The sequence below is a fragment of the Capsicum annuum genome, chromosome 11 (assembly GCF_002878395.1).
Source record: "Capsicum annuum cultivar UCD-10X-F1 chromosome 11, UCD10Xv1.1, whole genome shotgun sequence".
Taxonomy (NCBI): Eukaryota; Viridiplantae; Streptophyta; class Magnoliopsida; order Solanales; family Solanaceae; genus Capsicum; species Capsicum annuum.
Window position 1 is genome coordinate 75,354,869 of NC_061121.1, and position 14,692 is coordinate 75,369,560.

The following is a 14,692-nucleotide window of genomic DNA, read 5'->3' on the forward strand; positions in this document are numbered from 1 at the left end:
TCCATTTTCATTCCATCCCCCTAATATCCTATTTACAATGCACAACCATATGCTCGAGCTCCTTCTAACCCGCAGTGGCGTACACCAACAATCCAAAATCATCTAATGGCCCCGTAAGTTTAAAGAGGCCATCCCAGGTCTAATTTATGGCCTAGAGCAGACTTCAAAAGGGATAACATGGTAAAAGATAATTTCACTCCTATTGGAATATCTTACACCAATTTATTTCATAGGCTGAGAAAAATAAATATTCTAAACCCAATTGAGAGAAGGATCCCAAATCCTCCTTCGAAGAACTTGGACTATTCTAGAAGATGTGAATACTGTTCTGATGCCCTAGGGAACGACACAGAGAAATGTTGGTATTTGAAATAAGCCATTCAAGAGGTGATTAATACCCTACAGATCATGGTAGAAAGTCCAGACGCTCCAAATATCAATCAAAATCCGCTGCCAGATCATAATGAAACAAACATGCTCGAAGTGATACTCAGTGGTGAAGATGCTACAATTTTCTTTAAGGCGATCATTAAAATTAAAACTGATTCAAAAAAATCAGCAAATGTTGTGGATTTGACAAAGAAAAAAACTACAGAAGCGGAGGTGGTGATAACAAAACCTAAATCATCGAATGTTTCCTTGGTGGTGGGGAAAGAGATTTCAGAAAATATTAGGTCAAATCAATTAAAGTCAAAAATTATTATTCTCGAAAGATCCAATAAGCCTCTTTTAATCATAAAAGGATCTCCTGTAGCTTCTATTGTTATTAAACCAGTGTCATAGCTTCCTATGGTTGATACCAAGGCAGTACCTTGGAATTATGATCGCGTTGTAGTGATGCACTAGGGGAAAGAATTGACTGAAGATGTAGATGAAGTAGGGGGATTAACTCGATCTGGAAGATGTTATGCTCCAGTAGAGTTAAGAAAGAATAAACACGGCAATAAAGAACGAATGACGTTCAAGAAGCCTGTTACTGATGAAGAAGCTGAAGAATTCTTAAAGAAAATAAAACTACCAGAATATTCTGTTGTGGAACAATTAAAGAAGACACCAGCACAAATTTCTTTGTTTTCTTTATTAATACATTCAGAAGAACACCGCAAGGCTATAATGAAGATTATTAATGAAGCATGTGTTCCCAGTGAGATTAAAGTAAATTAACTGGAAAAAGTTATTGAAAGGATCCTTGAAGCAAATAAGATTACTTTCTCAGACGATAAATTGCCTGTGGAAGGTACTGGACATAATAAGGGTCTCTACATTACTGTAAAATGTGAGCACTCCATCGTCACTCGAGTGTTAATTGATGGAGGATCAGGTGCTAACATTTATCCTATGTCAACTTTGCAAAAGTTGAATGTTAATGTAGAGAGAATTCGACCTAACAATGTATGCGTCAAGGGTTTTGACGGATCAAAAACTGACGCCCTTGGTGAAATAGAACTCATATTGGCAATCGAGCCTGTAGATTTTGCTATGGATTTCCAAGTGCTGAACATTGATGCTTCATATAATATGTTATTGAGAAGTTCATGGATTCACAGGTCTAAAGCAGTCGCATCAACGTTATATCAAATGGTCAAATTTGAATATGACAGGTAAGAGATAGTTGTTCACGGTGAAGGAGACTTATCCATATATAAAGACTACTTTGTTTCCTCCATCGAAGCAGATACTACCAATGTGTTAATTCATCAAGCTTCTATGGTAGTGGTTGTTGAACATATCCTTTAGGAAAATATCATCGCAAGACCACAATTGTCCTCTGCATTTGTTATGGTAGTGAATGAAATGTTGAAGCATGGTTTCGAACTAGGAAAAGGTCTAGGGATGTTTTTGCAAGGTATAGTTCATCCGGTAAACCTCTATGAGATTTTTGGTACTTTTAGTTTGGGATACAAGCCTACTGTTGAAGATATAAAGAAGGCTAAAAAGTGTAAGAAAGAGTCGTGGTCACTTACCAAGCCGATAGCACCATTTCACGAGTCTTTCATCAAATCCAGTGTTGTTAGATCCTCCAAGTTACCTGCTGTAGAATCAATGAATGATGATGATAAAGAGTTGATTCACCTTTTTCAGAATATGTTCATTGAAGCTGATATGGTTGAAATTAGGGAAGGTACCAGCAATGCAGATGTGCAGTTTGTCGACCCTAATGTCCAGCTTAACAATTGGGAGGCCACTCATCTCCCTATTATAAAGGAGTCTTGGTAGTTTGTTTATTTTTCTTACAGTCTTAGTAGTTTGTTTGTTTTTACTCCTGTAATTTAAATCATTCTAGGATTGTAATTTAGAACTTTAAATTTGGTATTTTAGGTTAAAACTCTTTCTATCTATGTTTCTAATAAAGCGTAGTTTCCCTTCGTTTTATTTTTAGTCTGATTTTTATTTATTTATTTTCTGTCATACAGTTCTTTCTATGTCTATTCTAATAATATGACATGCATGAAGAATTATCAACCAGATTTAAAAATCCAATCTAATTATGAAATAATGAATAAATAAGTTGAATACGATGAAGGAGAAGCATTTGAGGATATAAGCAAAGATTTCAAACAGTTCAAGAATAAGACAAATCCCAATTTGGAAAAAACTGAGGCGATCAATTTAGGAGATCATGAAAATATTAGGGAGGCTAAGATAAGTGTACATACTCGACCGCAACAAAAGAAAGCTATAATTGAGAAGCTTTGCATGAGTATAAATACATCTTTGTGTTGTCTTATGATGATATGCCTGGTCTGAGCACTGATTTAGTAGTTCACAAGTTGCCAATTGATCCTGTTTTTCCTCCTGTCAAGCAAAAGCTAAGAAAGCTCAAAACTGACATAAGTGTAAAAATCAAAGAGAAAATCATGAAGCAACTCAAGGCTAAAGTCATTCGAGTGGCCTAATATCCTACTTGGTTGGCAAATACTGTCCCTATTCCAAAGAAGGATGGCAAAGTTTGGATGTGTGTTGATTATCGTGATTTAAATAAAGCAAGTCCGAAAGATAATTTTCTACTTCCCAATATTCATATTTTGTTGGACAATTGTGCCAAACATTATATTGCATCTTTTGTGGATTGTTATGCGGGGTATCACCAGATCATTATGGATCTAGAAGATGCGGAAAAGACATCATTTATTACTCCATGGGGGATATATTGTTATCTAGTCATGCCTTTTGGACTAAAGAATGCTGGGGCAACTTATATGAGGGCAATGACTACAATGTTTCACGACATGATGCACAAAGAGATTGAAGTTTATGTGGACGATATGATCATTAAATCAAAAGATCAGTCTGACCATGTCAAAGATTTAAGAAAATTTTTGAAAGGCTTCGAAGGTATGATCTCAAACTTAACCCAGCAAAATGTGTATTTGAAGTTCCATCAGGAAAACTCTTGGGGTTTATAGTCAGTTGGCGTGGCATTGAGTTAGATTCTTTAAAAATAAATGCTATTCAAGGTTTACCTTCACCAAAGAACAAAACGGAGGTGATGAGCTTACTTGGAAGGTTGAATTATATCAGTAGATTCATTGATTAACTTATGACAACCTGCGAGCCAATATTCAAATTGTTAAAGAAGAATGCTAAAGTTGAATAGACTGAAGAATGTCAAGAGACATTTGACAGAATTAAGAGATACTTGTCGAATCCACCTATTTTGGTTCCTCCAGAGCCAGGCAGACCCTTAATATTGTACATGTCTATGTTAAACAATTCTTTCGACTGTGTATTGGGTCAACATGATGTTACAGACAGAAAAGAACAAGCCATTTACTACCTCAGCAAAAAGTTTACCATTTATAAGGCTAAGTACACTCTTCTTGAGAAGACGTGTTACGCCTTAACTTGGGTAGATCAAAAGCTGAAACATTACTTGTCATCTTATACTACTTACCTTATCTCTCGTATGGATCCTTTAAAGTATATTTTCCAGAAGCCTATGCCCACAGGCAAACTCGTGAAATGGCAAATATTGCTCACAGAGTTTGATATTGTCTATATGACACGAACTGCAATGAAAGCTCAAGCTTTAGTGGATCATTTGGCTGAAAATCCTATTGATGAGGAGTATGATCTACTGAAGACATATTTTCCAAATGAAGAGGTATTGTTTGTTGATGAGTTTGTTTCTGAAGATTTCCATTCAGGCTGGAAGTTGTTCTTTAATGAAGTGCTAATGTAAAAGGAGTGGGGATAGGAGCAGTTCTTATTTCTGAATCAAGACAATATTAGACAATATTATCCTGTAACAGCCCAACTTTGATTCTACTGTACCAATAATATGGCAGAATATGAAGCTTGCATTTTGGGATTGAGATTAGCCATTGACATGGGGGTCCAAGAACTGTTGGTGTTGGGAAATTCAGATTTATTAGTCTACCAAATCCAAGGAGATTGGGAGACTCATTCGAAAATCGTGCCATATAGAGGTTGTTTGCAAGATCTTTGCCAATGATTTGTATCAATAAAGTTCAAACACATTCCCAGAGCTCATAATGAGATTACTAATGCTTTGGCAATCTTATCTTCGGTGCTTTAACATCCCAAAAAAACTTATATTGATCATTTACATATACAGATTCATGATCAACATGCATATTGTAATATGGTTGAGGAAGAACTTAGTGGGGAAGCGTGGTTCCATGATATCAAAGAATATATTCTGATTGGGAAATATCCTATACATGTTGATGGTAATCAAAAGAGAACCATTCAACGTTTGTCTAGTGAATTTTTCTTAAGTGGAGGAATCTTGTATAAGAGGACTCCTGATTGGGGACTACTAGGGTGTGTAGATGCTAAAGAAGCTTCAAAAATCATTACTAAAGTACATTCTGGGATTTGTGGACCACATATGAGTGGGTATGTTTTGGCAAAGAAAATACTCCGACCAGGTTATTATTGGCTCACCATGGAGTGAGATTACATCAATTTCGTTCGTAAATGTCATGAATGTCAAGTACATGGGTACTTAATACATTTCCTTTCATCTGAGTTGCATATAATGACTGCTCCATGGCCTTTTATGGCTTAGGGAATGGACGTAATTGGACCAATTGAACCAAAGGCCTCGAATGGACATAGGTTCATCTTGGTAGCCATTGATTATTTCACGAAGTGGGTGGAAGCAGCAACTTTTAATTCAGTGACTAAGAAAGTGATGGTTGATTTTATTCACTCCAATATCACTTGTCGATTCGGCATTCCAAAAATAACTGTCACGGATAATGCTGCGAATCTCAATAGCCATCTAATGCAAGAAGTGTGCCAGTAATTTAAGATTATGCATCGGAATTCAACTCCTTATCGTCCAAAGAAAAATGGAGCTGTAGAAGTTGCCAACAAGAATTTAAAAAAAATACTTCACAAGATGTGCAGGGTTCCCGACAATGGCATGAAAATTTACCTTTTGCTTTGTTGGGTTATCATACTATAGTTTGGACTTCAATTGGTGCAACTCCTTACTTGTTAGTATATGGAACTGAAGCAGTTATACCTGCAGAGATTAAGATTTCATCTCTTTGAGTAGTTGTGGAAGTTGTAATTAATGATGACCAATGGGTCAAGGCTCGTTTGGAACAATTAAGCTTGATTGATGAGAAAAGCTTAACATCAGTATGTCATGGACAACTATATCAGAAGAGAATGGCACGAGCATATAATAAAAAGGTGCGTCACAAACATTTTGGAGTTGGTTAGTTAGTACTAAGACGCATCGTACCCCATCAAATTGAAGCCAAAGGCAAATTTTCTCCTAATTGGCATGGACCATTCATGGTGAAGAAAGTGTTACCTAATGGCGCGTTATATATGACTGATGTAGAAGGAAAAATAGAAGGAATGCCGGCCAATGCTGATGCAGTTAAAAGATATTATGTATGATATTCATGCACAATTATGTTATGTATGTTTTGTACTTACATTTTTAAAGATTTGAAATGATAAAGGCATTTTGTTCTACTATCCAAATAATATATCAACCTTTGTTTACCCCTTTAAGCTTTTATTTTTCTTCGTACCCCTCTTTTGGAATTAAATTAAAGTCAAAAAATTAAAAAAAAGTTGAAAAAAATAAATCAAAAGCAAACGAGAGAATGATGTTTCCTAAACTACATTTAACCTGATTCTTGCTATGATAAGATACGTAGGCAGCCCTTCTCCGGGGTTCGATCTAACCAGAAGAAAATTCAAATTATCCAAAATGAAATGAAACTGGGGCAAAAATTTATTTTCTTAAAAGAATCGATTCCAAAAGTTGTATGTTTCACCCAATGTTATATAAATTTTTAACCCTCATGCCGACCTTTCTTTCTAACCCTATCTAAAAAGCCAAGTTACAATCAAAGAAAGACCTTCGAATTAATCTTTGAGAATGTCAAGGCTAAACATGTTATGAGTGCATGATATTTTATATTTTGGGTGTTTATTTTTTAAAAAAAAAGGATGAAAAAATGAAAATGAGAGTCTTATTGGTGAAAACCCTTTCGGGCACCATAAGACGACTGTGAGTTAAGACAAAAATGAAAAGGATATAGGCTCGTTAGTAAAACTTCATTGCGGTGCCACTAGCTGAAGAAAGGTTGTTATCAAGAAGGAACAAGTTCAAGATTGACTTAATTTCAATCTCAATAAGTGGACAAAAGTTGTGATGATTGGTGTGGGTAGATCTGGTTGTTTGATTCAAAACGCATGTCATAATCACCAGAATCGGTTTCCACATTCAGATAAGTTTTCTCTTTGTTTTGAAAAAGAAATGCTTATTGTCTTTTTCTTTTTGTTTTATTTTAATTTTTTATTTTTTATGTCCTTGTCATCAAATGAAAATTTTTTGTTGTCTTTTGAGTCAACTTCACGTCAGGTCGAGTGAGAAAGGACTCCAAACTCGCTACCAACTCCTTAAAGGGTACAAAGCAAGACAAAGGATCGATGCACAGAGATAATGTTTCAAAGTAAAAGTAAGGTACTCAAGATGATTGTGATTTGACCATTTTAAACTCATGAAAATCTAAGGGATATATTGGAAGCTAAACTCAGAAGCATCATACAACAGAAATATTATTTGAGTTGAGGATCTCAGTAGTCAGAATTTTGAGTCAAAAGTATGACAATTCAATGAATATTATCATGGAATGAAAAGGACTTGAGCATGAAAAGTGCAAGAACAATCAGTTCAAGAGCCAAAAACACAAACCAACCACCACATATTTTAAAACTCACAATTTTTCTTTGTATGGAAAAGAGATGAAATAATTGCTTTCAGATAAAGGATCCGATTTCACACTTCTCTCAATACAAGAAGCATGGTTGCAACATCTGATACTGGATCTCGGTCATGGTAAACTTTATTCTTTGCGAGGTATATTAAGATCCAGTGACACATAAATTTTTCCAATACAAACTGGGGCAAAAATTTTATGTGTGTTGTATGGAATTTATTTATTTTGCTCAGGATCCTCCTGAAGAATGGGAATTTATTTTATGCTCAGGACCCTCCTGAAGAATGGGATTTTATTTTTATGTCCAGGGCCCTCCTGAAGAATGGGAATTTACTTTTTGCTCAGGACCCTCCTGAAGAATGGAAATTTATTTTATATCCAGGACCCTCCTGAAGAATGGGATGCTATTTTTTTTGTTTGTTTCACTATTTGCTTTGAGTCTAGGAGCCCGCCTGAAGAACAAGGTGAAGAAAAAGGAAATCCAGGAGCCCGCATAAAGAACAAAGTGAAGAAAAAGGAAATCCAGGAGCCCGCCTAAAGAACAGGGTGAAGAAAAAACAAATCTAGGAGCCCCCTGAAGAATAGGGTGAAGAAATTGCAAATCCAGGAGCCCGCCTGAAAAACAGGGTGAAGAAATTGTAAATTCAGGAGCCCGCCTGAAGAACAGAATGAAGAAATTGTAAGACCAGGAGCCCACCTGAAGAACAGGGTGAAGAAAAGGAAGTCCAGGAGCCTGCCTAAAGAATAGGGTGAATTTTCAAGTTCAAGTCATGAAGATTTGAATCAAGATTCTAGAGATTGCAATTTTTACTTGTATTTTTCATTTTTGATTTTTATTAGTCAGTTGAATGTAAAAGCAGAAGTCGTCAATCGAAAATTCAACGGAATCTCACTCGACTTTAACTCTTTCTCTCTCCATATTACTTTTGAACTACTCGTGACCTGATTCCCTTATAACCCGGGATAGGTAGGATGCCCAAACACAGGACTCGATCACAATTTTTTTAATTTTATTTTTATTTTTATATTTACCTTTCAAATAATTGGAGGTTGAAAAATCATATCTTGTCTACTTATTTGTATGAAAACTCTTCGAGATTCCACACAAAGAGGGGCAAAAATGTAGACAGGTGATTTTTGATCATCCTCGAGTGTTAGCTTATTTTCGATATTAGATATTTATATCTGGTATAATACTATGTAATTTCTTATTTTATTTTTAATTAAGTTTTAGTTTAAAAAAAAAGTTAATTTTGAGATATTTTATTTTTATTTATTTTTATTTTTATACTAATAATAAAAAAATCCAAAATATATGTATATTATTTATTCTAAAATTTAATGAATAAATTAGTAATTTTAATACTATTTTATTATATTTATTTTGACTATTTATAAATTGTTATTATGCTAAATAAAAATTAATTAATTATTATTATATTTATTATTATTATTATTATTATTATTATGTATATTATTATTTATTTATCTTTAATTATACTTATTATTATTATCTTCTATTAAATAATTAATAAAAATAATAATATAAATAAAAAATAAAATAATCATTCAAATTTTAAAATTCTTTCCTTGTCTGTAATTGTTCCCACCCCAATTTTCCCCCCTAAGTCTTGTATTTAAGGACTTTCGTTTACCCTTAACGTGGATTCTACAAATTCATCATCAAATAGAAACATTATCAGAACCAGATATTGAAAGTAAAAAGGGCAGAGAGTAAAAGATCAGAAAAGCAAAAGAGAAAGTGTGAAGTTGAAGTTTAATATTCCGCTTGAGATTTTCGATAACGACGTTTGGAATTTCACTTTAATATATTAACAGGTTCTATTTCAATTTTGTTCTATTTATATTACAATTTTTCTGTGAAAAATATGAAATTGAATGTTAAAGTGATCTTGAACATTGGTTAGCATTCAGGATATAGAATATGTATATATTTGTATGCAATATGTTGAATGCTTAAATATTGTATATAATTATTGTTTACTAAAAAAATGAATTCACTGTTTACATTATTCATACGATTCACATTTTTTTATCAACATTGTACACATACGCAGATATTGATACAAACACAGAAATAGTGAAAGAGAGTGAACAGAGCAAGAAAAATCGAGACAAAAATCAAAGAATGAAAAAATGGCCAAACAGTTTTCTTCCACTCTTTTCGGTGAAAAGTTTCGTAGGAGTCGTCCTTAGTCATGGAATCTGGCATCACGTTCCCTCCTCTTTCCCTACCACTGCTAGCCAACAGAATGACGGCGCCATCGCGTCGATCTCCCCTTCCCCTTTTCCCATTCAGATCCACCAGTAAAGCTCCATGGCTGTCGTCCTTCTCCCTTTCCCGGTGACCATTGCCACATCACCGTTCCCCTTTTCTCGTCACCCCAAAACCAGTAACCACCAACAATAACGCCAGCGACCTCTCCTTTTTACCTTTCTGGCGCAATCAGTCCACCAACCAGCGAATATATCCACCGGCGAATCAGTCTCGCCGCCATACCGTCGTCTCCCTCTCCCCTTTCCCGTCGCCCTTTCTCTATCTCCGTCTAAACCCATCGACGAACCAGCCTCGCCATCATTCCCTAATCCTGTCGCTGGAAAACAGTTGCCAACGAAAAAATACGCTGTTGCCAAATGCATAATCTCATTTTTTAAGAAATAAGAATAAAAATATTTTGTCAAAATGGATATGCCTGTATATGTGATTAGTATAAACATATTGAAATTTCTTTTTAAAACATTAAATATCAAAGTTTCACTTTAATTGTATTATTTAATATTTTCTTTTAATATGATTACATTAACTTTTATCCGGTGTCATTTAAATATATTTTATTGTTATTATTTATTTTATTTTATTTTATTCCTCATTATTAATAATAATTTATAATTATTTATTTATTAAATTAATTGACCTCTTCAATTGAATTTTGTTTAAATTCATTATTAAGATTAAATATTATTTCGAATAAATAAAATTGTTGCGAATTTATAATCATTTAACCGATGTTTTAATGCTAGGTAATTTTTAAAACATTTTAAATATTCGTCTCAATTAAAGAATGCGGCATACGCATCTTTTTCGAGACGTTTTAAAATTTAAGGATGCAAAAATGTATATTGGCAAAATATTTTTCTAAAATTAACTTTTCACTGATTATTTAATATGAGATGTGTAGATAACGTTTTCGATATAATTAAAATGAGCGAATTTAGGCTCTAACACAATTTATCAAAATAATTTAAGTTAAGATAAGTCAATAAAAGCGATTGTGCTAGAACCACTGGACTCGAGGGGTGCCTCACACCTTTCCCTCGGTCAACAGAATTCCTTACCTATTTTCTGTTTTCGCAGACCAAATAAGAATCATTTCCTTTTGATTAGGGATTCAAAAAAGGTGATTTGGAACACCAAAACTCAACTTCAAGTGGCGACTCTGATAAATATAATCCCTACTCAATATTATCACTTTAATTGGAAAAATCCTTCTACTTCGATCCTTCGGGCGATAAAGGGTTGTGACAATACCATAATTTTCCCGAGCTTTTGCATAATTCATATCATGAGCACCTACACATATTTCTTCCTCAAAAGGTTGACTAACCGGTACTGGAGGCACACAGGTATATCTAGTATTTGAACTACCTCTACCATAACCGCCACCAATTCATTTTTTACTACCACTACTACTTTCGTAATAAATTTTTTTGTCATTTTTACCAATGTTTCTTAATTTATCCATATTATAAATTAAACTAAAAAATATTTAAAATATACAAAAATAATAAAAATAAATATTCAACAATTAATACACTAATTAAAAATTAAAAGTAAGAGATGGAATGACAATACCAAACTTTAGAAGTATCCGAAAGTTGCAACTTTAGAAAACTTTCATTTGATAGTTGTAATTGCACAATTAAAAAATAAAATTGAGCACTTTAGGAGATAATTAGAATATTTGATAGAGATTAAGAGAATGCGAATGTGTGAAAATGATTTGAAATTATAGTATATTTATAGAAAAAAATTTGAATTAAAAAAAATTAAATAATTGGAAAATAGGCCAATTGGTCGTTGGAGCCACCACGGCATTATAGTCGTTGGGCCTCAACAGTCCAATTTGGCACCAAAGTCCAAGTCAGCCAAAATTAAAAAAAAATATATATATAATCGGGCTGGGCCGAGTAATCGGTGGTCCTGATTCGGGTTTTGAACTGGGTCGGTCCACCGGGTCTGTCAACGTAGACGGCCCAGCCCAGGACCAGCAGCCCAGTAGCCCAGAGGCCCACCAGGCCGGAGGCAAATCGGGTCGGGCTTATCGGGTCAGCCCGGCCCAGTTGATAGTTTACATTCACTTTTGACTCTATAATACCCTTCATGTCCACTTTTGGGTTCTAAAATGCCCTTTATTTAACAGCTTCAATATTAAATAATAAAAAATTCATTAATGATGCGTCAACTTTCCATTAGTCCCTATTTAATTAATTAAAAATTTAAAAAAGCTCACCCACCCCATTCATTAACCTATTACCCAACCCACCCCAACTATTCTTGAGAGTTCCATTCTGTCACGTTTTTTATGTTTCTTTTGCTGCTAGTTCATATTTGCACCAGTTATGCTTCCAATAACAATGACTGAGTTAAGGATACAGTCTAATTAAAAAATAAGAATATTCCCTCAATTCCATGGCTACTTCATTCATACCTGCAACAACTATCCCCTACAATTATATTGAAATATGTGAATGACTTAAGTTTGTGGCAACTTGATTTCATCATTTTCAGCTCTTGTTTCGCGGAGTCCAGTTTACTATTTTAACATAACCTATGGTTAAAGAATAGGACGGGGTGGGCAAAGAATGGGGGCGAGTGTGGGGTTTTAATTTTTTAAAATAATTAAATGTGAATCAGTGACAAGTTGATATATTATCATCAATGAAATTTTTTTATTATTATTTAATATTGGAGTTGTTAAATAAAAGGCATTTTAGAGGCTAAAGTGGATGTGAAAGGCATTACAGAGCCGAGATGAAAGACATTTTAGGCTCTTTTCCATTATTTTCCAGCGCATTACATTAATTATCAACATCTAAACCATTTATGCATGTGTATTACTTACTTTGTCATAATTGGTTATGCACCCAATTCCACAATTTTTTTATTCCACTTAATTTTAGTATTTATTTTTTTTTAGATGACTAGCTATTTTTATATATCATACGTTTGTGTAAAGAGAATATAGCTCTCTAGTTAAAACAACTGTTTTGGCTGGCAAAGATATGCTGGGTGACATCATGAATATTTTATTCAAACAAGCTAGAACCATCTATCAAACACACCAACAAAAATGGAAGAAAAAGAAAAGAATGTTGATCAGGCCGGGATTGTACAATAAATCGAATAGATTACAATACTAAACTCAAATATATAGTGGAAGCATATATGCTGATTGGATCCTCCAAAAGCTCTATATTTGGAAAGATGCATACATGTTTTCGGAGGATCCTATCAAAATAACTTGAAGGCTGAAATAATGAAACAATAATTCTAAATAGAAATTCTTGTTCGTCATAGAAAATTGTCTTCTAAGTTGTCGAAAAGATCCCAATGTATTGGACTACCTATCCAATTCTGGAAAGGATCTTCAACTCCTGGATTATACATGTCCAATGTGTGTGAATTTTGGAATATTTCACTTGATGACCCCACATCCAAACTCTCATTTAAGCTGGAACTAGATGTTGAATTTTGAATATTTTGCTGCTCTCGTGGATAATCTAAGGTTTTTTCTGCTAGTTCCTTCACATTCTCATCAATCTCTACAGAAACTTGTTGCTTAATATCATCATTCTGTTCAATGGGCTTGTGAGTTAGAGGGTCTATGCCAAGAAATTTTAGCTTCTTTTTAATCCTTGTATTCCAATGATTCTTGATCTCATTGTCTGTACGTCCTGGAAAATGCGCTGCTATTTTCGACCACCTATTATTAAAAAAATAAAGTTACTCTATTAGATCACTTTAAATATAATTGTTAACCAGCAAATAACGCAAGTCACATTCTTAAATTAATATTTACTAATATATATACCTATTGCCAAGATGAGAATGAAGCTTAATGATTATATCTTCCTCTGCTTCAGTGAGTGCTCCTCTTTTGAGGTCTGGCCTCAGATAATTTATCCATCTTAATCTACAGCTCTTCCCACATCTCATTAGCCCTTCAAATATCATTAATTATATTCCGTCATTATAATGCTCAGCACATTCTAACAGCTTTTAATTTGTTTTTTAAAAAATTCTCTCCACAATGTCAAGATATATAGAAAATCCAAATATTTATGTTACATAGAACCAGATAACATTAGATGAATTGTTTAGTTTGTGTATATGTCGGGTGTAGGTAAGTTATTTTCAGAATTAAGCACTACCCTACTATAAGAGAAGACTAGAGTAAAAATGGCAAACATTTACACACAACATGTATCTATACTAAATGATTTAACATAATACATGTCTTTTTTCTTAACCATCAAGAAATCCGCAGTAACTATCTTTTGATACATACCAGGTAAACCCATTTATATGCAATAACTTTCAAACCACATAAGAGACATAAATCGTACTAGATTAGTGCGACAAGACTGAACTTTTATCAGTACAGAGTGTTTGATTTAATTTGTTACCTGCTAATTTTGGTACAAGACGCCAACATTGTATACCATTGTTGAGAATGAAGTTCATAAGCTTATGATCTTCTTCAATTTTCCAAGGACCTCTTTTCAATCCTATGTTGTCACAACAAGGTTGTCTTCCCATTTTTTTGCTACACAAAAACAAACCTAAAATTGAAGAAGTTTCAACCAACAAATTAATTAAATTTGGAATCAGCAGCCAAAATGCAGCTTATAAACAAAAGCAAAGATTCTGCCAACTCATATACATATTGAAATACCATTTCTTTTATGAGTTCACTCATAATTGAGCAAGAAAGAATCAACCTTAGTTATTAACAATCATATTGTCTGCTTTCCTTATCATTGCCAACAAGACCATTTGCAATTAACAATATGAAGAAACAGACGTGACTTCTTGTCGTTGACATGTTTTTATATATCTACACGATGTTTTCTCCAATAGAATTTTGCAAAAAGTAAAACATTTTATATTTCTCAAAAGATTCTCATGGTTGCCTTTCAGCTGGTTTAGTTACATTTATGGGAGGGAAGTCCTTTTCTTCTCCTCTTTTTTTTAATTCAAGTAGTTTATTTTATTTAATTTTTAATTAATTATTTGAAGTTTTTTTATTCTATTAAAGGCCAAGGTGTACGACTTTATTTAATTTTTCTTTACCTTATCCCGTGCATCAAATCTCTATGTGATTCATTTTCTCAATATTTTTTAGTACAATTTGCAGCAAATAGGAGTATTATTATAATTTCATTAGCCAAAT

The 14,692-nt window shown here is 33.6% G+C and overlaps 1 protein-coding gene across 1 annotated transcript; it reads right to left on the reverse strand.

The window, feature by feature from the left end:
* Nucleotides 1-12,595: 12,595 nt before the first annotated feature.
* Nucleotides 12,596-14,366, reverse strand: LOC107847074 (MYB-like transcription factor ODO1). The gene is made up of 3 exons (XM_016691316.2): nt 13,926-14,366; nt 13,331-13,460; nt 12,596-13,222 (listed from the first exon to the last, which is right to left on the reverse strand). Exons 1-3 carry the CDS (start codon nt 14,056-14,058, stop codon nt 12,811-12,813), a joined length of 675 nt encoding a protein of 224 aa, XP_016546802.2. The 5' UTR covers nt 14,059-14,366; the 3' UTR covers nt 12,596-12,810.
* Nucleotides 14,367-14,692: the final 326 nt, after the last annotated feature.

Coding starts and splice junctions, on each gene's coding strand:
- LOC107847074 (XM_016691316.2), bottom strand. CDS start 14,058: ATGGGAAGACAACCTTGTTGTGACAACATAGGATTGAAAAGAGGTCCT. Junction 13,461..13,925: donor TCTTGTACCAAAATTAGCAG/GTAACAAATTAA, acceptor TGATATTTGAAG/GGCTAATGAGATGTGGGAAG. Junction 13,223..13,330: donor CATTCTCATCTTGGCAATAG/GTATATATATTA, acceptor TTTTAATAATAG/GTGGTCGAAAATAGCAGCGC.